This window comes from Rhopilema esculentum, chromosome 11, assembly GCF_057945365.1.
Source record: "Rhopilema esculentum isolate cy_ngs chromosome 11, ASM5794536v1, whole genome shotgun sequence".
NCBI classification, from domain to species: domain Eukaryota; kingdom Metazoa; phylum Cnidaria; class Scyphozoa; order Rhizostomeae; family Rhizostomatidae; genus Rhopilema; species Rhopilema esculentum.
In genome coordinates, this window is record NC_142825.1 from 12,689,880 (window position 1) to 12,713,518 (window position 23,639).

The 23,639-nt window shown below is 38.1% G+C and overlaps 1 protein-coding gene across 1 annotated transcript; it reads left to right on the top strand.

Annotated features, from left to right (window-relative positions):
• Positions 1 to 819: 819 nt before the first annotated feature.
• On the top strand, positions 820 to 23,232 carry LOC135693992 (uncharacterized). The gene is made up of 14 exons (XM_065212615.2): positions 820 to 1,007; positions 1,109 to 1,291; positions 4,282 to 4,466; positions 5,595 to 5,727; positions 6,132 to 6,293; positions 7,085 to 7,132; positions 7,854 to 7,954; positions 9,633 to 9,694; positions 10,511 to 10,826; positions 12,242 to 12,929; positions 13,507 to 17,312; positions 17,805 to 18,182; positions 18,781 to 19,023; positions 19,806 to 23,232. The coding sequence occupies exons 2-14, from the start codon at positions 1,180 to 1,182 to the stop codon at positions 22,740 to 22,742; spliced, it is 9,171 nt and encodes a 3,056-aa protein (XP_065068687.2). The 5' UTR covers positions 820 to 1,007; positions 1,109 to 1,179; the 3' UTR covers positions 22,743 to 23,232.
• The last annotated feature ends 407 nt before the right edge of the window (positions 23,233 to 23,639 follow it).

Sequence of the window (23,639 nt, forward strand, 5' to 3'; positions counted from 1 at the left end):
CAGAAGGGGGCACTTTGTCTCCCCAAAGTTTCAAAAAGCCTAGTCTGAATAGGGTTAAAAAAGTTGTGGGCCACTTGTAACATTTGCATGGCCAACGTAAAATTTGCACCACCAGCAGTATTTTGCTTTACACGATGCCTCCCAATAATGTTGGAGTGCGAGAATACAGAAAAACCACGGAAAGAGACCGATAAACTATTTCCGATTCCGACATGTCTTGTGAATTACTTGATTCTGAATTTTCAGGCACACGTTCTAATTGCCAACCTAGCCTCCTAGTCCTGTCAGAAAATAAAGCATCTCCGTCAGAAAATTTCTGTTGTCATTTTAAAATCTCTTCGATTCAAGTCAATGTTCCAGTAAACATATTTACACATTCAAATTTCCGACAAAGAAGAGCATGTTGCAGTATGCCTAATCATATAAGAGAATCAGACAAAAACGTAGAATATACCCTCAAACCTTTTGCTAAGTTCTATTTTCTGGGTTGCCTTTTTTCAGATTAGTTGGGTTTCAGACTTTGCATTTTAAACAATCTTTTGGTGGTACAAAACTTGAAAATGGCTTTGAAGAAAGCAAACATTTGAGCGAACTTTGTATTTTGTCAAGGTAATGTGTATAATTTAACGTGCATAAGCGCATTAAATTCATTTTGAAATATATTTGATGAAGTCACTTAAAGCTTACTTTTTCTTATATTTTTAGTAACATAACAAAAGGCTTTGGCATTTTCCTGCCAGGAAAACCATCTCGTTGGGTTTTCTCAGGATGAAAGCAGCTGCGTGTGCGGGGCCTGGGCACTAATTACTGACCATCGATAATTCATTGCGAATTTCGTCGAAGTTAGAAGGCTTGTGAATCAACTGCTCTGGAAATATCTCTGGGAACTGACACTGTGAAAGATATCTTCGTTGATCTTTTGCATCGAGGCGATTTAGCGCCTAATAATTTATTTTAACCATAAAAGGAACTCTAAAGATTATCAGTTTTTGTCCAGACGCGCAGGGGTGAGTTGCAATTGAATAATATTTCGTTTTAAATGTTGGTTTCCGCCATCTTTCTGTTGCGTTGTGACATAGGACTGAAACCATGTCGTTTTGTTTTGTAGAGACCGGCACGTTCTGGTGTTCCAAAAGCTATATACATGATATTCACACAGAGCCTTAGCGCTTTTCCACAATGTCTCAGTCTTCTTCAAATAAAGGAAAAGATGCAAGTGGCAAGAAATTTGCTTCCCTCAACCTAAATCAAACATTCAAGGGTACGAAAGTAGAGAATCGATCTGCAGCAGGTGGGTCGATCACTATCCGAAATATCTTTCGGCCATTTTTCTACTTCAGTTAGAAAGTCTTTAAGTTGTCATGCTAAACTGATATATAACCAAAAAAAGTATATATGCTGCTCATAAAGATATGTTTGTGGCACTTGCCCTTTCGTGTTTCATGGACCGATTTAGGGTAGGCCACCCTTTGTCTTCCAAGCTTTCCCGGTTTTCATAAATTATACCTTGTTTGGTTGACTGATAGCGAACTTTTTCAGTTTTTTCTAATGTTTTTTTCTTTATATAAATTTAAAATGAAACTAGATATTTCCAAGAAAACTTAAACATGCCCATGTCTTCAATCAATATTTCCCTTGTTTGTGATGGAATCTCAAAATTTCTTTTGTCTGAACTAGCAACGTTCTTTGTGACACCGACCCTGCTTTTTAGTGCTTCGACCCTAAACGTCTTCAGTTAATTTATTGTTTTTTCACTAGCATGATATAGGCCTAAGAAGATAAAACATATAGTTTCAATCTATATGCTTTAGTTGTGCTTCATAGCATTTCCCTTAAGAAACAACTGTAATTAGAAGATTGAAATTTCCCAGAACCAGCAGCATATCTGACAGTCCATATGGATTTGCTTTTCTCAGTCACATTGATTTCTGTAACTGGAAAGGTTTACTACATATCCAAAAGATGCTTTGTCAGATTTTTAGTTGGAAATGTATGTTTTGTTGTTTGTTTTTATCTTTTTTGACTAATTGTTTATATTTTCTATAGATATAGCTCTCAAATAGCAATTTTAATGAACACCTGATCTATTCCCAGCTCCTCTTTTGACATGTCTGTATAATTGATAAATAAAACACATGATTTATTAAGATTCATTGCTAGGATTATCAAAAGGTAGAGTGAATAAGTAGGAAGAAGGTGTAGTGATCATTGTTGAACTGTAATTATGTCATCCATTGTGTGACTGTCATTTACACCTTGCAGTGGCCTTCTGTCATGTAACCAACAACAGATTTGTAAGGTCCCCTTGTATTAATGTGATTCTCCCATTTTTGTATTCAGTCAGTGAGTTACAAGACACAACAGTCACATGACAACATCTCTTGCTGGCTGGCTCCCTATATCCTGCTTGTTAAATAAGATCACAAAAACAACATTACTCTTAACAGAAGCAAAATATAAGAATGAATTAACATCAACAAGCTCTCCTATAAAATGAACAATTCAATAGCTGTTTTTACCTAAATGTCTGGCCATGCAGGGTAGATATATTTCAAAAGGGCTGGATGGAAAGGTTTTCAAAATGTTGAAATCCCAATAAATTTAACCAAACTTAAATCAATAGTTTCTACCCTTTTCAAGCACTTCAAGTCCCAATTAATGGATGTAAATCATTTTTTCCTTATCACATATCCTTTTGAAATAATGAAGCATGGATCAGTTGGCAAATTATATATACTTTTGCCGTGTGTAGTTGCGAACTAAAACTCACTATCAGCTATGACCTACAAGCAGCAACAATTTAAGCTGTGAGCAAAGATTTCATATGAAAGACTGTATATAGTGTAATATCTGACTATGGTATAAACATGATTTGATTGACATTGTGGGTCAGGTGCAAAGAGCAAGATATCCTGGCTGCAAATATTGATGTTTATCTAAAGCATAGCTGTATGCTAGTTTTCTACCCTTAGGTTAAGAAATGCTATGTCAAAAATCTGCAAGAAATTATTATAGGAAGCCAAAACATGCATAAAAATATCATTAACACTTTCTTTTATAATCTTTTCAAAACAGCTTCAACAAGAACTTATATTTTTTTGAGGTGGAAACATTCAACATTATAAAGCAGTTAAGAATAAATGTTATGAATTTTAACTTAACACTCAAAAGAGAAACTATTTCTTGCTACACCAGGTGCTAAAGGGGCTTTTCAATTTCTTATCTTCTAAATTTCAATGCCAAGCAGCTTTACACTTTAAAAAGTTTTTAAAACTTTCTGCACAGTTGTTTATGGTGAAGGTTGCCAATTGACTCTTTAGGTATTTGCACCATGGCTTTGGCTAAAAAGTCAGTTAATGATCACACTATTTGGATATATCTGCACATGCTGTTTGGCCTTCCTTTTTTTCAGGGTCCTTTGTTTTCAGGGCTTCGAAGTTTGCTTTAATCACCATCCTTTATGATTGTGTTTCTTTATTTCACTAAGGAGATTCTCTTTCTTATAATTTGATATAAATTAATGTATTTTGTTTGTTGATGTATTTATCTTTTGTATGCATTTACAGTAGTATAAAAATATAAATAACATCTATTATCAAGCAGTTTGTTAGGTATGAAATTTTCGTGAGATTTCTTAGTGCATTGTGGTTTCAGGCCATGGATTCTAGATATATAAAGGCACCACATCTTGCATAACCATCAGCTGATAAAATTTTACTTTGATTTTTTAAACTTTGCATTGATTGAATACCCCTGTAAAATTTACAAAACTATGTTTCTTTGTAAATGCTTTCTCAATTTAAAATTTGGGACATCATTTTGTCACATCTTACCTCTTCAAACATAATCAAATTTGGTTGTCAAAATGGTAAAATTATTAATGTTAATAGAGTAAAGTTTGGTAATATTTCACAAAAAAATTTTTAAAGATTTTAAATTGAGTATTTGAAGGAAAAGAAAAGTCCTTTTAGTTTATGCGCATGTTTAATGGATATTTATGTATTTATTGAGTTTTTATATTTATCTTGGAAAAAGCCCAGCACACCCTGATGTAAATCTTATTATTATAAGACACTATCACTGTGCTGTATGTTCTTAAGACATTTATTGATTTGGAGTTGATCCCTGTCCCATTGCATTTTGTTAGTTCACCTGTACAATGTGATAATATATGTTGGTTAGCATAAATTTCTGGATCTGGAAGTGTGGGATAAATGAATTTTATCAGTGTCATGTTAAATGAATTATATGTTGTATTAACAATGTTGTTTTATTGTGAAGGACAAACCCGCCATGGACTCCAAAGTCTGGGAAAAGTCAGTCAGAGCAGACGAGTTCCTATGCCTGCAAACTTGCCTTCTTTGAAGAAAGAAAATCTTGGTAACGACCCTACAGTAAGCTTAGTGCCATCTGGTAGTTCAGGATGGGGAAAGAAAGAAAAGAGTTCTGGAAAGACAGAAGAGCAGGTATAGTCAATCCGGGTAAAAAATACGCACGTGTCTCTGCGGGGAAAAAATTACGCACCGCCTTTTCAGCCACGCCCAATCACTTATACCGTTTTGCTTGTGGTTCCCGTATAGCCTAGAGAAGGCCTGTCAATTTGACCTGCTTTTCCCTTTTGTAAGGATTCTTGATTTAGAATAAAGCGGAATTGAATGTTTACCTTGTAAATTGGCCCAATATAATGTTTTGTCGGAAATCATCGAACTTTCTTATTGTCGCGTCAGTAACTGTCAAGCCCACAAAGTCAAGTGTTCTCAGTTGTTCTAAGGGATTAACCTTTTGACCTATGATAATTACATTTGCTTGCTATCTTTTGTTTTGTCTACATGGCATGCGTATTTTTTGGACACACAATTTTTGAGCACATGGGGAAAAATTACGCACTCCTGATGTTGATTGATGTTGGTATGGGACCTATAGAGATATGTAAATATGAGTCACAGAGGCACAAATTATCATGAGATATTACATAAGCTTATATTAATGGGAGTTTACAATGTATTTTTGGCACTTAAGTCATAGACTCGCTTTCATATGCCAAAGTTTTTAATAGCAGACATCCTCGTGCTTTTCAACTTTAAAATCACTTAGAAGCTGTTCAAAACTATTGCTTAACATCGTTACATGGAAAATCAAGTATTATATGAATGTTCTTCATAAACAAGCCTCTAGGATTCATTCTTTTATGTGTGCGTATTTTTTCCCCACCTATCCGCATTTTTTACCCCATTTGATGGGGGAAAAATTTCGCATTAATTTTCTTTAATTATAAGAAGGTTAATTGGATTAGCAAGACAACAAAGGTTTGGTTAACAAGGTATTACCATTCAAGTTTGAAAAATAAAAGAATATTGACAAGATATCTTTTGAATATTTTTCTGGAGCAAACTTTGTGCAAAATGCGTATTTTTTCCCCCAACTGACTATATTTACTGTAAGGTTTATTACATCTTATGCTAAAGTAAATGGTATTCTTGTAAGAATCAAACCATATATATTTATCAAACATTTCAAACATTAGATTTTCTACCTCTTGTCACCATGAATATAGTTTCTTAAATGAATTACTAAGCTTGTTCCGTTTCACCTAGACACAAACGCCACAGCAGAAGCCACAGAAAACAGATCAAACCTTGGAGATTTCACTTCGTCCAAATGCAGGTGCGGGTTTGAAGAGCCAATCAGAACAGGGAAAAGGATGGGGAAATCTTCAAGGTGGAAGTGGTGAGTTGATATTAGCTTTTTTTTACTATGTACTAGTTTGTTGTTCTTCTTCTGAATCCGCTAGAGCGAAACTGGTTCTTCTATCGGCTGGAGCGAAAATTTTGATCTTTTAGGATGGTTTGCTTTTTTTGGGCTAGCCTCAGTGATAAAAATGTCCATATATATATTTATTACCTGTGTCTTTAAAATGAAAAATGAATCAAAATGGAATAGTCTCCAGAGAATAGACGCCCTTCATTTTTTACTTGTTTTCTCATTATTGGTCTTTTTGAAACATGGGTCCACAAAGTCAATTTAAAACAAATCAATTTCATATTGCTATAATTTGAGGGCACAGGACAAAAAATATTCTCAAACTTTAGGGCTTTTATTTCTTAAACATCTTTTTCTATTTCAATGTCAAGGTACTGGGTCAACACAATCATCCAATACATTCCAAAGAGAATTTCCAAAGTTGGGTGTGGATGGAGGAGGTCAGAGTACCGAAGGGTTAGTGAAAGAGCGAGATTCAGACGAGAAAGAGCCTGTAAGCAGCAGTACTTCAAATGCCCCACCAAGATTTGGAGGTATTGTTATAGATTTATCTTGCTATTATTGTTCATTTTCATTTCTCCCAATCTAGATTTACAGCAACTTTCTAAAAGTAACATAACTTTGTAGGCTCAGTCATATTTTGAAAGCAGTTCAGTCATATTTTAAAGAAGGAAAAAGAAAACATTCATGGGTAGATGTTTCTTCATTGTAGGCTTGAAGCTTGTAACAGACCTGAATTTCTTTGTTGTGTAGTAGCAGTTGTGTACCAACAAATTTAATCTTTTCAGTGTTGTCTTATTTGTTTCAATTATTTCTGAAGATGATTCTCTGGCAAATCAAAATCACAGAGAGATTTGCAGTATTAATTTTATACAGAAACACAAATTGTTAACTGTCCATTCACTTTTTTTTATTTCATTCTTATCTAGGCAAATTATAGATGTATATAATGTTAATGAAAGTTTCTGCCTTGCCCATCTGTCAGGTAGTGTCTCATTCAGTGGCGGACACTTGGAGGGCGAGGGGAGGTGACGGCCCCCCCAATACTTTACAGGACAATGGTCTTTTGTTCGAAAACAATGGGAAACATGACGTCATCTTATAAAAACAATAGGCTTGCCCCCCCAATAATTGACCAAGTGTCCGCCCCTGGTCTCATTGTGTTTAGAAAGAGTTACACATGATGCAAAAGTGACTTGACTTTAGCATCATGTGAGAAATTTCGTGCTGCAACTAAGATAGAAACAGTTCTATAGACCAAAATGTTTGTATATATATTTATCATGAACATATAAATATCAATTGTTTTTTTTTGTATTTAAAGGAGAAAAGTGGATGCCAGGTCAGATTCCAATGCAAGGACCTGGACAAAGTAAGCAGCTTTGCACAAACTCTTACTTTTGATTAGTTCAGGCTGGCCTCAGTTTTCAGCATGTCTAATTATTTTTTATGATTGATAATGTCATCAGAAGTATATATATATATATATATCCATAATATTGACAAAATTAGAGTCTTTAGCTGTTACAAGGAACTGCTGTTTTCAGGCATTTTTGATGCCACCTTACTTGGTGTTGCTAGACTTAGAGCCACAAAATTTCAGTACCCCATTGACTTGCTTTTTTAGTAACATGGTTCATCATCAAATATTTGCTGCATTCAACATTTAAAGGCTCAAAAGCATCATTAAAGTCTTAAGCTTAGTCGATAAGAAAATTGTTAGCCTTTTTATCATTCACTATAAAGACATAGATTTACATTTTTTTTGAAAAACACAATGTAAAAATAACCTGCTCATAGGGGTCACCTCTAAAACAACAGCTACTAAGCTTGCCATCTATTAAAGGTTCCACTTTAGGTATAAAGACAAAAGTTCATGTGGCTTTTATTGATTATTTCTTATGGGTTTGATCAAGCAAGCCAGTACTTTTACTTAGAGAGCTGAGTTCTTTTCCTAATAAAAACATGACTTGGAATTGGTCCCATTATTTTCAGCTATTTCTATCATGCTTACTTGATATACAAATGTGGAGCTGTCTTCTGATGTTAGATATTGAATCATCAAAATATTTGAATATTCCCTTGTCTTGAAGGACCTGGTGGACCCCCAATGAACATGCCACTTGATCAGCAAAGACCAATGTTCAATGGTGCACAAATGCAGCCACCTGGCGGATCTCAATTCTATCCATATGTGAGTCTCCTATATTCTTGCTTTAATCTTCAAAAATTTACCATTTTCTAAGCAAACTTAACTTTACTGTATCCATATCTTTGTATTTATGTAATTTTAATTCAATGTACACATTTTTACATATCAATTCAATGTCGTTTCTTAAACCCTCATAACTGGAACAATCTTATTCTAAACACCAAATAGAATGTACATCTCTGCCTAAACAGCACCAAGCACTTTTTAAAAAAATAAATAGTATATAATTTCTTCACTTAATTTCAGTAATCTTTCATTTTTTATTAAATTATATATATTTTTATAAGCCACTTAATATATATATATAATAGCATATTTAGCATAATGATGTAACAAAAACATATATAAATATATACAGTTTGCTTAGAATAGGTATAGAATGATGATACATTATGGAGCATATTATTTTAACTATTCGAACATTCGCATCGCTTATCAAGTTGGAAATGTGTTACCTTTTGTTCTTTTGTTTCGTATTCGTTATTTTACGCTCCAGATGTATGTGTTGGTTATTCTGAAGAAGCTTATAGCGAAACGTCAACCAAGTTGTTTTTTATTGAGTATCTATTTATATTTTTAAAAAACTTCAGAGTTAGGAGCTATTGAATATATATATATATATATATATATATATATATATATATATATATATATATATATATAGAAATTTGTCTTTTGATACTTCCGTAGCACAGTGCTCAATACGTTAGCACGTAGAGCGTGATATATCATAGATTGAAGAAAGTGAAACTACATGGTTTATCTCTACAAGCCTGTTTCGTGAGTAACTAACGTGAGATCTCCTGAAGAGTGAGTTACTCACGAAACAGGCTTGTAGAGATAAACCATGTAGTTTCACTTTCTTCAATCTATGATATATATATATATATATATATATATATATATATATATATATATATATATATATATATATATATATATATATATATATATATATATATATATATATAATAGTATTCCAGATTGCGTTGTCTATTCTGACGTGAACAGTGCTCGATGTGCAAAAGCACAGAGCAATAGATATAATAAAATAGAATATATACTAGAAATGAGACATGTTCTCCGTTACTCCGAGTTTCGTGCTTACGCACTCATCAGACAGACTATCTGATCTGTCTGATGAGTCTGTCTGATGAGTGCGTAAGCACGAAACTCGGAGTAACGGAGAACATGTCTCATTTCTAGTATATATTCTATTTTATTATATATATAATAGTATATATATATATATATAATAGTATATATATATATAATATAATAGTATATAGATAATTATTGTTGTTTTTTACTGTAAATAAATCCTGAATGGCCCTAGTGATTGATTTTTATTCCTCAGAATGCCAGCTATTAATCTGACATTCTGATTACAGATACTTTAAACATAGATAATGCTTGTCTTGAGCTGAGTAAATTTTCAGGAATGCTAGTTTACTTGATAAACAAACTAAAAGTCCATTCTCAACTGAAACCAACTCAACTGCAAGGAAAACTTGCTGACCTGATGTCTGGGCTTTTTGTATGGGTTCACAGCTTGTTTGCATACCTTTTTGTGCACGGAATGCTTTTAAATTCGGTGTATTAAGTTCTAACTGTTTGAATACCTGATTGATTGATTATTTTATTGTTTGATTCATTCCAGAGTCCCATGCCTCCATACATGATGCTGCCACATCCATTTCCATATCCATTTCCACCAAACAGGTATGTTATCATGATAGCCCCTTTGGTTGAGAGACTATAGATTCAGCTAAAAAATCATGTTATTTTTTTACAAAAGAGAGTTTTGAGCCATAAAATTTATACAAGGTAACGTTTCTCACAGTTTATAATTGAGCAAATAAAGCTTTGATGAGTTTGGTCAAGGCTTCAGTAAAAATTTAATTCAAACAGAAATATATATATATGTTAGTTTCATCTGTTTTGAGGGTTTTTTCAACTGTTGTTACATTAATTAATAACTTTAATCTTTTCAAAACAGTTTGATTGTATAAACATTCACAATCCATCAGTTCCACTACAGGGTATTTCACAAATATATTTAAATCTATTTACAGAATGTAATGTCATGTTTATAGAATTAAAGAATTTTTCAAATTAAACTTTGTCTGTGGCATGGAGAAAATTCACTTATTTCCACATGGCAAAAATAAATGAAAAGACACGGAAGTTGGCAATCTGAATATGGGTTCAGAGGCTTGGCTTTTTGAGTTTTTTAAGCTCTCAATTGAACTGGACAAAATACAACTTGCCTTACCAATACATGTTCACTGCTAGGATGGGACAAATATGAAAATTACAATTACCTCTCTACCATTGAGTTTTTTAAGCTCTCAATTGAACTGGACAAAATACAACTTGCCTTACCAATCCATACCAATACAAATCAAGATAACACTGTCTGACGTTACACCTCAACCTAACCCTTGATTTTCTGGAGATATATACAACGTCTTAGCTTGGAATATTGTTTGCAGTTCATTGTTATACACCAGTCAAATTTTATATAACTTGTTTTAGGATGCCTCCCCCTGGTGTAATGGGGCAGCCCCATTCTAGACCGGCACCTTCAGGAAATTCAAGTGATGCAGCTGAAAGGCCAGCAACAGTAAAAAATGAAGACTTGCAAGGAATGGATGACAATTCAGATGACGAAGGTTGGGCAGGTGCACAGGAAGATGTAGATTATAATGCCAAGATCAATTTTGATGAATCAGATGAAGAGTCAGACAATGGGCGGTACGCTGGACCTACAAGCAACAACAAGAAAGATGAACGGTCAGTTGCAAATAGCTCGAAAAATGATGCACTTGCAGCTTCAAAGCCAGCGACCAAGGTATTCATTGTTACAGCTGCAGTTTTGTCAAGGCTGCTCTTAGTCAATAGAGTTTGCAGGAGTGCATGTGGTCCCTCTATGTGGATCCATCTGTTTTGTCCTTTATGATCCCAGGTTTCCTCACAAAAGTCTTCCAACCTATATCTTCCAACCAAATTATTTTAAGATTCCAAAATAAGTCAAAACTGCTCTTGTTTGTAACACAAATTTTTGATTGGCCTATACAAGGAAACAAGTAAGCTGTTGACCAATCAGATTGTATTAAGCAGCTTTCACCACCAACCATTTTGTATACATAGTCTTGGCAAAGTAATTGATATCTCATTTCCAATCAAGCATGGTGGTTTTTTATATAAAGTGCAGCCTGCTCTCATGAAAAACAACACCGTTTTGTTGTAAAATGATCACATCTATTTTAGTCACAAAAGAAAACGCTTAGAGATCTTCACCGTAACTTGGCTCATCAACTGAAAATGCTTCTCACATGGGTGGCAATTCTCTTGATTTTTAACATTAAGCATTTAAATATAATGTGGTGGTGTTAGGAAAACATAAGGAGTGAATTTTGTTGGAAAATTTTCATGTATATGCTATTGAACAAGATGCTTTTGACAAGTTGAAGATCTTAATACCGCTGTATACACTGCCGAAAAAGTTTGCAGTTTACTAAGAAATAAACTTCTCTCGCGAAATTTAATTGCATCACAATATTGCACCACCTCGAAGGAGAGGAAATGGCGCATGAATTATCGAAAGCTTTTGTTGTGCAAATTTTGTGTCTTTTAAGGGGTGAATTGCAATGGGAGGGGAGTAAAACAATCACCAATCAAAACGTCATTTTTATAGCATTTGTTTAAAAAAGTAACAGTAACAAACGTCTTTTAACAGTTTCAAATTTCAATATTTTGACGGGTAGCAGCAAACATCTGAAACTGTACTTAGACATTTAAATTTGAGGCATATGATTCTGCAATTTATTTTTGAGGAATTTTGTGTCAGGCCTAACAAATCCCTTGTTTTTGGAGAAGCATTTGGATAATGGTTTATAACGTTTTTCATTCAAAGTCAAACATTTTCAATAATATTAAAAACAGAACTTGAATCAGGCCATGGCAGAACTTTCATTCTTGCTTGGGAATAATTTTTTGTAAATGTTTCTTTGCAACTACTGCATTTCATTAATTTTTAATAGGTACCTTGCAGATGAATCATAGACTGTTGCCTAAATGCCTTTAATTTGTATATGTCAGCTTTGCACTGTTATTGTCATATGTGGTTTTAAATCCTAAACTGCCTCCCATTTGTTTGGCTGCACCTCAGTCTGGTCTGCCTTTGACAAATAATAGATGTTCAAACATGTAAGGAGTTTTTCATTGAACAAATCTTAGTTTCGAAATGACCTTGATTGCGTTTAGGATTCAAGTGATGGCAAACCAGCTGATGTTCCAATTGAAGCTTGGGGAGAACTACCCCCAGGCTATCAAGGACAAATGCAGTTCAGACATCCCCATATGTGGCCAATGCACCGGGGACCTCTTCCACAGGGGTACCCATATCCACAATGGTTTCATCACGGATTCAGGATGCCACAGATGCCACAACAAAGACCGGAAGGTGCACAAATTGGACAGCCTGTCACAAGCGGCCAGCCAGGAAGTGGCCCGCTAGTGAGTGGCCCGCTAGTAAGTGGCCCTGCTGGACCAGGGCAGAGTCCCGCTTCACCTGTTCCAGCCACACAACCAGATGGCACAGAAGTCGAAAAACCAAAGCCCCCAAGCATTGAGAGAAGGAAAAGACAAGAGGAAGATGAAAGGAAAGATGCGGAACGAAGGGAAGCTGCAAAAGCAAAGCTACAAGCACTTGAAGAGAGAATGCGGCAAAGGGATTTTGAGAACGAAAAAGTCAGACGTGACAGTGAAAGTAGCAATAAGTCAGGTGCACGTGACAGGCTTGATAGCGAAAACAGTGACTCATCAAGGGGTGGATCACAGCGATCAAAAGGGACAAAGGATAAGCCACCAAGATTTCTAAAACAGCAGTCCCAATCAAAACCAAGTCGCAGGGATGAGACTGCTTCATCTCCAGCATCATCCCCATTCGAAGGTTTGTCTTCTATTTCAAAATTATTTGTTTTTTTCATAAATGATTAAGTCATGGGTTTGTTCAGCTTGAATTTTTTATGTTTAAGAATAACGTGTTTTGTCAAAAATACCATTCCTGTATGTGTACCGTCAAAAATCTCGACAAGACTTTATCAAAATTGACCATAAAAGTTTAGATTTGACACTTTCTATGGAAGAGAGCTAAAAGGAGCGTAAGAGCTTGTCACTTGCTCCATACAAGTACTTAATGGAAAGTATCTGCAAGCGAATAGCCTTCAATTTCGTATCAAAGCAATCTGATAAGAATTGTGAATGTGAAGTATCGCACGGTCTCTGAAAGTCAAGATTTTAGCAACCTGATTCATGATGTATCTCTGCATAGCCTTAGTTTGCATGCATTGTATTGAAACAATGGCTAAAGTATATAATGTGTTGTTCTATGCTTTGCATATGATGCAGCCATGAGAATACTGAGAGCAATTTTAACCAGCTGCCATTAGTATTCTACCAAACTGTATATTAAGGATATAATAACTCTGCTGTTTGCTTTCCAGCTGACAAGTGTTTCTTTTTAACAGGTGTTACCCCATTTGCAGACACTGTAGTAGCTGTACCTCGAATAATGAAACGACGTGATAGTCTGCGATCAGATGATGCTAGCAGTGTTCATTCGCATGACAGTTGGGCAAATGTGTCTGTTGGGGAACATGAGAAGGCCAGGGATGCTGAAGAATCAGTTTTTATACAAGAGACCAAACGAATGGAGAAGGTTCCAGAAAAAGAGACAATCTTGAAAAGGGATGGAAATTTTGAGAAAGTAGAGAAGAGAGGTGCTTTTGTTGATGGAGAGAGTAAGCTTCAAGAAACGAGTAAAGTAGAATATGCAGAAAAATCTCAAGAAAGCAGTCAAGGAATAAATAGGTCATCAAGGCAGTCTTCCAATCAAAGCTTATCATCTAAAACCCAACGATTCGATGAAGATAGCAAAGCTAGAGAAAATAGAAGGTCATCTAAAGGCTCTGATGGGCGTAGAGAAAGCAATAGGGAGTATAAGGGTCGTGACTACAGAGATGAAAGGCAGGGAAGGAGAGATGATATTGATTGGAAAGATCGATCAAAGGAAAGCAGACAGAGCAGAGAAAAGGAAAGAGATGGACAAAGGGATACCGAAAGAGGTACAACCAGGAGAGAAAGGGACGTAGGGTTTAGTACTGGACGAAAGGAAGAGACATCTTGGGAACGAGATGGCGATAAAGGAAAGAATAAGAAGGAAAGAGATTCTAATGCCATAAGCAGCCAGAAGGGCGATGTTGGGAAAGGAAAGGATTTTGTGTCATCGCATGCTAAGGAGGCAAGCAAAGATAGTTCTAGTAAGGGAGCATCTGAGAGAAGCCAAAAGAACACAATTGAAAATTATAAATCAGGAGTAAAAGATGAAAGAAAACAATATGATAAAGGTAAAGATTTTGTTAGTAAACAACGGCCACCATCTGATAATTTCAAAAGGCTTGAAAAATCAAAAGGTAAAGGCGTGTCAATGAAATCTTCAGTTACAAAATCAGATGACTCGCAGAAGCAAACAGGAAAAGAGGAGAATAGAATGCAGTCAGAGGGGAAGAAGCCATCTGTATGGTCGCAAGTTGTAAGTGGGGAAACCAACACAGAGAATGCATCTGGTGTCAGGGAAAAAGTAGAAATGCAGCCAAAGAAATCACTTCTTGAAATACAAAAAGAGGAAGAAATTAAAGAAAGTGAAAAGGAGAACCTCCAATCAGCCAGAAATGAAGATGCTAGGTTAGAAAGGGTAACAAGAGATCAAGATAAAAATGAAGAACAGGACTTCCAACAACCTTCAAGACCACCAAGAGATAAAAGGTACGATGGAAGGCGAGGAAACGATCGCTATGAAGACAATTTTAAGGACTATCAAGGTAGAAGACGATATGAAAAAGATAATCGCAGACCAGATGATCGCAGAACAGATGATCGCAGACCAGATGATCGCAGACCAGATGATCGCAGACCAGACGATCGCAGACCAGATGATCGTAGGCCAGATGATCGCAGACCAGATGATCGCAGGCCAGATGATAGATATGGCCGTGAGACAAAACAGGATCAAGCTGCTTCAGGTTATGATAATAGAAAGCGAGGGAATGATGATCGCAAACGAAGACATGATGAGACTGAGGCTCTTTTCCCATATGAAAAGATTTATTCCGAGGAAGTGGAGGCACAAGGCAGGTTAAGAGAGCAGAAAACAGAGCGGCATGTGGACAGACAGTATGAGCGTGCCAGATATCCTGAACGCACGAGGGGTATCAGGGGAGGTAGACAGGTACATTCACGGGGAAGGGGGCGTGGTGGACATACAAGAATCACAGGTACATCAAAGGAAGGTTACAATTTTCCTGATACAAGACATTTCAGCTCAAAAAGCTTTGCTGATAAAACACCAGGGTCGTCAGATGCAAAAGAAACGCCAAGAAATGAATTGGAAGAAAACCAGTCTGATGATGTAGAAGCCAAAGATGACAAGGAACATAAAAACAATGAAGATGGCGAAACTGATGTGAGGAAGGGAAAAGAGCAAAAGGATTTTGAACAGAGAACTCGTGAAAATAAAGAAGCCTGGGATTACCAGGATAGATACGCTACAAACAGGCGTGATAGCAGGCGTGGGCGTTTGTACAGTTCGTCAGGGGGCTCAAAGTATGGCCCTAGGGGTAACTCGAAGTATGAATCAAGACACGAAGGGAAGAAATTCCAAAAGGTTGTCAAAGAAAAAAATGTTGTAAGCGGAGAAGGTGAGAAGGAAAAGTCCAAGTCTGAGAAAGATGGTCATAAAGACGGTGATAGTGAATATGAGGATATTGAAGAGGACGATTTTGGTGATGAGGATGAGGGATATAGTGATGAAGTAGAAATTGAAGGTGATGCTGATGATGCCCAAAGAAGAGAAAAGAAAGAAACTGCTGAAGGGAAGAGAGGGTACCGAGAGGGTAAAACAGTTGAAAGGGGCATGAAAAGGGGACAGGCATCAAGAGTACAGAAGCCTAGATTCAATCGTGAACCTCAAGGTTTGCCACCAAGATTTCAAAAGCAAAAGAGTGACGCAAATGAGCAAAGGAGGAAAGCACGAGGCCAAAGCGTCAGAGGTGCTAGAGCTCGTGGCAGGGCATCTTTTCCATATCGATCAGGTAGAGGAAGGGGCTATGGCAAAGTGATGGTATCTAGAGACACAAAATCAAAGTCACCTCATGAAGAAAACAGAGATGAAGATTATGGTGGAGACAGTGATGACACATTTCATTCAGCCGATGATATCTTCCATGGTTCAGGGAATGAGGACTCAGGCAAAACAGAGCCTAAGCTAGTTAAGGACAGTGATAATTCAAGGCGATACAGCAGTCGAGGAAAAATGCCATCTAGAGGATCTAGCACTCGAGGACGGGGTGCACGCCGTGGAGGAAATTCTGATCATTTTTTAGGCGATAGGCAGCAGGAGAGAGTTGGTCATATCAACGCCTCAGGATTGGCATTTACTCTTCCTGCTGCCGGTAAAGCTTCATTTCCTGGAAACAGGTCAGCTGAGGATAAATTCGTTTCAAGGTCTTCTTCCTCTACGAAAAAGGACCCAATGATGAAGAGACAAACTGCTGATCAAAAAAATGGATCGCATCCCACTTCACACAAGGAAACGCAGCAGGAGTTTGCAGAACCCCCAAAGAAAATGGCCAAGTCCAAGTCAATAGAAAAACCTGATATTTTGAGACAATTTGATGTGAATAATATTGCTAGTGTTGTCTGCATTGATGATATTCCGCAAAATACTGAAAATGGGGAAAATTTGTCACAAGCAGGGGAGAATGATGGCTTTGTGGAAGTGCTGGGCAGGAAGGGTTTGCGAGAAAGGCAAAAAGAAGAAAAGAAAAAGCTACAGGAGGAGATGAGTGCAAAAGCCGCAAAGAAGAATGCTGTTGAGTCTAGGGAGACGGGAAGTAAGCCAGGAAGAGCGGTCAAAGTTGTCGAACAACCATCGCAACGAGTTGCACAAAACTTTTCTCAAGTTACAAGTCAATCACCAATTACATCAGTGTCACAGAGTCAAGCAAGCAATGCTGCGATGGCAGCTGTTGGGGGTTGGGAACCAGCACAGGCGCTTCTAAGGGGTGTTCAGATGGTTACGCCAACAGAAGTCCTAGATGGCAGTAAAGCACCCCAAGGATCAAGCCAACCGACTATGAATGCTTGGAAAAGGCCGCTAAGTTTTGCTCCCTCTTTGGCTAATTCTACAGTGACCTCAAGTAATGGAGACAAGGTTCCAGCTCCTGATCCTAAAGCTGTTGGCACAGGAAAGCCAAATTCATCACCCGCCAAACAGGTATTATTCCATTGCCTTTGATATGTTGCTTTGCAAGCGAACTGTCTTTGGTATGATGACGAAACTTAAATATTTTTTATTTTCACACTTGCCTATCATCTTTTTATTATTTTTCTCTTTCAACGCAAGTTTCTCGCAAACATTGAAGCACTGAGATTTTCTGCTTTCTATACAATCCACTTCAAGTCTCGAAAGCACATGAAATATCAGCTTGCCTCTTTCTACCCAGGATGAAACTTTATAATCTTTGATTGAAAACGAAAGATGATGAAATCAGGCGTCTTCTGTTTTGTATGAATGTTATGCTAAGTAATGACTTTTTTGGCTGATAACAGCGCTGTATTCAACACGATGTTTTCTGCCATTTTCCCCCTCAGCTCAAGCTATTTCTAAAGGCTTGAACAATCTGTTGCCGTGTATTATTTCCGGTGGCTGTAAGACAAACTAGGAACTTTTTCGTTTGTTTTTCTATTTCTTTAATCTCTACTTTAGCTCCCGCTGGCTGGGCAAGTGTCGAAGCCGAATGAAAACGTAATGGTAAATGGAGGCCAGGTTGTCTATAACGACTCTGTGAATGGCACAGAGCACGGAAAACCGACAGATGGCCCGCCTGAAGAGTCCAGCTTGAATGGAGCTGATAAATCAAGTCGCCATGGTGATACTGAAGCCAAGGATGCCAATCGCAAACAGTCTGCAAGTCGCAAGGCAGACCAGAGAAAGATCAACAAGGGGACAAAGAGGGAAACAGCGCCCAGATTCCAGGGTATTGCCAAGGCAAAGGCAACCCCCATTTTAAGCAGTGAAAACGAATTAGAGAAGAAGAAGATATCTGCCACAGCTGAGGATGTGTCTGACTTAGTTTTTAGTAAGGTAGGCGTAAAACATTTTAATTGGTTTATGTTTACAGTGGCGTAACTCAGCTTTGAAAGTAGAGGTATGCGGGCAAAATTGCTTTTAAGAGTTTGCGTTTTTAGAGGGAACTCTTTGTCATCCTTGAAGCATCTCAACATCCGCAGTCGATTCAGACCTACATTTTAACTGCAATTCTTTATGTTCTTTCCATTATTTTAGAATTTCTTATTTGAAAATTTGAAAACCAAGTACCTTAGATTTAGCCAATTTAGAGCTGATCAAATTTTCAGTAATCAACAGTTGAAAAATAATAACTTTGTTTAAAGGGTTTTGAATTATAACTTCTATAATGATTTTATATTAAGGAAGGTAGTGAATGTGGGTAAGTTTTGTTCATAGGGACAGTTCCAGGTAGAATCCTTCGATTGAGCCAATTTTTTTCTCTTTTTAAGGATAATTGGTTCGTTGTAAAGAAAAATATCACCAAAATTCACCAAAATGCACTGCCAGAAATGAATTTTTGTAGCCCTGTAAGATCAGTTTTTCGGTTCTTGCCCCGCAAAAGCAGACTGTTATCAGGATTAACTAGGTTATAATGACAAAACTGCTTTTGCAGCTCAAAGGCGAAGACAGAGCTCCCGGTAAGAGACCAGATGGAACAAAACTGCGGAGATGCAATAGCGAATCTAGTAAGGAGCATCCAGATAACCCACTGGGCGATTTCGAAGGAACAGAAGCACCAACGTTGTCTTTCATGCGTGCAGATATTAGAACAGAAAAGATGAACGGAAATGAAATTAAAAAGGGAGACAAGCACGCTGAAGCAATATTGAACTCATTGGATAACGCCCTTGGCAAGGTAAGTTCGAAAGCAATGTCTTTTCTAAAGCAATGGAAGAAGGAAACAGAAGCTTATCAAAGTACGCTTCCAAGCTTAATTGTAGTAGGTGGAATAAGCAGGGGGATGTGGATATTTTCATGAATTTTGTATAATGGGGGTGGGGCAAAGTTAATGGACCCGGTGGGAATTCTAAAAAAATACAATAAAACGGCGGGTGAGAATGAATAGCTGATTTTGAAGTTACTCTGTTTATCAGCTTACCATTGCATTTTGTTCCTGGTGGATTGTCTATTTGATTCCTGGTTGGTTGTTCCTGGTTGAAGTTCGAGTCACTAACATGGGAGGGTGATAATTAAATGATGGGAGGCCTTTTCATAATTGTCTTAATCTGGAGGGTCATTGTAAAGTGCCATTGAGGGTAATTTGACCCCCCCCCCCCCCAAGTTAAAGTATCTTTTCGTCTTGTGAGGAAATTCAGCAGGAACACGCACATAAGAAGTCGATTTTAATTTACTAGCCTAAATGCTATTACTTGTCATATTTGTAAATAAGAATTTTGACAGAACTTTTAGGAATTATCGAGTGCTTCCAAAATCCTGCCAAGAATTTTATCGAAGTTTTTCCAAAATCATTGTTTTAATAAGAGTCAAATTTGAAAGTTGGATTTCTAATTTGAAAGTTATGTCATAGAGTTCTTATGTGATGATGCTTTAAACGTTGCTTTATATTTTGATTAAATAACCTGAAAAAGCGTAATACCTCTAAATGTACAAAATTAGTTACTATCTTTTCTGTTCCAGGTGGACGTAGAACCTCATTCCAACGAGGAAGAGAATGCAAAAGACACCGCCAGGTCAGTAATAGAATCACTTGGCGATGATGATGAGAAGAACCTAGAGACAAGGTCTTTACCTAGCAGCACACCTCCTCTTGTCGTTGAAATTCATCCCCCTGGACCAAAAGGACCCTCGAGTGATCCAGGTAAAGGACCTGTGATGACGGCTCCAAATTCGATGTCACAAGAGGTCAATAAGATGAGCATGAAAGTTCTGTCTGCCAAAGTTTTATGGGACATGCCACCTTCTGTTTCTGAAGTCATGTCCGAGGCAAGCGGCAGTCTTACGACTTGGAGTGGGAAAGAGCAAACAGTCGTCACATCTACAGTTGTCACAACATCAGCAGTTGTTGAAAGCGAGAAGGTTGAAAATAGTGCTATCAAAGAACATGGTGTGCCAACACCAGTCGCAGTTGTTACGGCGCAGGTAAACAGTAAAAGCGAAGATAATCTGCCGAATGAGGTACCTAGTGACACTGCTTTGATTTCTAAAAAGACAACCATAGAACAGCAAAATAACGTATGCAAAGTGAAGCCCCAACAAAAGCAACATCAACAGGGAGCTGATGGAAAGCAAGTAATGGCGCCATTTACCCATAATCAACTATTCAACCCGCAGTTTGCCTTGCAGCAGCCATATGCTGTTTCAGTTCAAACGTCAGCTTCACACAGCAAGTTGCAGCATCAGCCGTATATGCTTTCATTAGAAAGAGCTGATGGTGCAGGCGTCTATCCGAGAGAAAGAGCTGTTGGCGAAGTTCCTAACCATCATGCACAGCCTCATGGCCCAGTTGGCTTACAGCAGGTCAGGCCAGCATCACCACTGTCTCACCAGCAACAGGATGTACTTCAACCCAGTGTCATGCTTGGTAACATTTACAGTACACCGGCGCTCCAAGGCAACCAGCAGAACACTTTGTTATGGCCAATATCAAGGCATGGGATGCAGCCCGCAACAACATTGTCATATATGTCACAAACCCCTGAGCCACAGCAAGACCTTCTTAGTTCTCCTGCCACTTTCTCCAGTACGCCATTGTACATGACATATGATCAAAGCAATAGTTCTGTGTTCTCTGCTCAGAGATTGAATTCACAGCTACACCAGAATCCCCCAGTGGGCCTGGTCTTGCAACAGCCACAGTTGAGAACAGCTTCGCTCTTAAACGTTATGCAAGCGAATCAAAACTCTAAAGGAAGCTCAGTTTTCAGCATGAGCTCATCTCCAAATCCATTTCAGCAAGCCAGTGAGCTGCAGTTGGCCGGAATGTCCCAGTCAGACCTGACCAAGCATGTGCATGCAAAACCGTTCCAGCCAAGCTCAAGGACACCTCCAGGTGGACAGTCTTCGCAGATGGGAAACGAACATCAAGCTCATTTCTTGAGTCACCAGCATGCTAAATTCTCAAGTGTTAATAAACTGATAGGACAACCGCTACCTCTACATCAACACAATCAGCACCCAGGTGCTGAACAGCACAGCTCATCTTTATCACTGTCAGAAAAACGACCTTTACTACAACATGGAAGTCAGCAGCTGCAGCAGCAATCCCACATTCTTTCTTCGCATCAGCAGGCAGCGTCACAGCACACGGCTGGACCTCACCAGATACGACCTTTAGCATTACAGCAGTCATCACTACAACCTTCATCGCCATACATACATCAGCATTCTTTCGCAAATGGACGGATTGCATCGGTAGGTCCTAGGTCAGTTCAAGGTAAAACAGCAAGTTCAGCAGCATCTGTGCAAGCACAAAACAGGTTAGGCTCGATGTCACCCATTGAACAAAATATGCACTTCATCCACACAGCCATGTCGTCAGTTAAAGGCATTGCCCATCCTCAACATACCTCTCTAATTTCAAATGCCCCTGGTAACAACTTAGTGCAAGTGCTGCCACAGTCACAAAGTCTGCAAGGGAGCCAACCCCAGAACCTGCCCTTCACAGCACGCCCATCTACGCAAATGCAAAAGTACCAACGCGCGGTACCAGGACCAATCCAGCGACCTGTCAGACCCACCAGCCAAGTTGCTGCAGTATCTGCGTCAAGCAGGCCAAAACAGCCAGTAACACCCATGGTAAAAACAAGCGACTTGAATCCGACAGCGAAAGCTAGTGCGCTACCAAGCCAGGGGAATACATTTAGAAATGAAGAGTACCAGAAGATGATAGAAGCTACAAAGAAATATTTTGCTGCCCAACAGGCCAAGAACGAGGCTTCAGCACATGCGCCAACAACTAGCCACCAAGAGACTGTCTCCTCCACATTTACAGCTACTTCGAACACACAGGTTATCTCTGCAAGGACAGCAGACAACAGAGAACCGAAAGCAATAGAAGGAAAGTTGGGGAAACCAGCAGAAGTGAAGATTGTGAAGCCACTAGAAAATCGACCCTCCTTAAAGCCAATCACAAAACCTTCTGATAGCAAGCCATCGAGCAAGAAATTGGAAACTAAATCCTCGCTCAAGTCCTCGGAAGTGAAGGAGTCATTCAAGGCAGTGGATACGAAAGATGGGGAAAAATCTGTGGATGGTAAAAAAGAACTTCCAGATGTTGCAGCATCAGCCATGCTTAATGATCCTAGCGATATAATCTCAATTATCAAGGGCAGGCCGTCATTGGCAAAGGCTTTCAAGTTATCAGAAGCCCAAGACAAGGTGTCAGAAAGACCGCAGTCGAAGAAATCTTCTATTAAAGATGACAGGCCTAAGAAGAGTGAGACTCATCCAGGTCGGGTAGCATCCTCAAGAGGAGGCCAGAAAACGACATCAACAAAAGATCCGAAGTCTAGTAGTATCAGACCGGGTAGCCAGAAACGAGGTGAACGCAGCGAAAGAGGACGCATGCAGGATAAACCAAGGACCTCTAGTGGTAGAGGAAAAAGCGTTGCATAAAAACAGTTCATTATAGAATTTCCTTGTTGATTAATTTTCGTGCTCATTTGATTTTAAGTTGCAAGCGCGTTGACAAGGAACTTTGAAATTATACTAGTAATGACTGCATTTGATATTGAAAAAATATCTGATTTCAGAAGAGGTTTAACTCGCCCAGACGAACCGTTTCTAGAGGATATTGACGCCACATCTGGCGCATCTGATGGGATTGCTATTACCCCCAGGAAAATATAATATATTGATGTCCTCATCTTATAATTGTAATTTATTCATGTAAACTTCACGTAGGTAAGCAGTGTTGGTCGAATAGATTATAACGTTGTTTGGGCGTTATTAACACTTGTGTGTGCGAATGTGTTATAATTTCGTAATAAAGCTGCTTGTCATATTTGGCAGCATTTGAATATGTTAGTATAATGCTTTTTATCTAGCTGTGGCTGATAGTTACGTCACAGAAATATTTGCGAGTACAAGTTAAACTTGCTTTCGACGCTGTTGCCTTTTTTGTGCCGTTTATCTTTTTTCCATTGCTTTCTTCATAGTACTGTGAAGTCACGAAGAATATGATAATAATTTGTTTTAGTAAAGTAATTGGATACAGGAATTTCCTAATAGATGACACGCAAAAGGACAGCTGTTTGTTGGAGTTAGTTCCATAGTGCCAGTCTTCAGCAAAAGGAACCCTACCCTTCACTGTCCTTTGAAACAAGGTTTAGTGGCTGCGCCTCTTCAATGGGCGTATAATGAAATGTTATGAAACTTTCGGAATACTATGAAATTTCAGCAGAACTTGTTTTGAAGGAGCTTCCTTTATCATAAACACTACCAAGGCATGGAAAATGTATGCTTTCAAGGATTGGGCGGCGCCAGAGGGGGTGGGGGCTTCAGCCGCAAAAC

Excerpts from the sequence above, each read along its gene's own strand:
- LOC135693992 (XM_065212615.2), top strand. The coding sequence starts at position 1,180 with ATGTCTCAGTCTTCTTCAAATAAAGGAAAAGATGCAAGTGGCAAGAAA. Across the intron at positions 4,467-5,594 it reads CTGGAAAGACAGAAGAGCAG|ACACAAACGCCACAGCAGAA; the intron begins GTATAGTCAATC and ends CGTTTCACCTAG. Across the intron at positions 7,955-9,632 it reads GATCTCAATTCTATCCATAT|AGTCCCATGCCTCCATACAT; the intron begins GTGAGTCTCCTA and ends GATTCATTCCAG.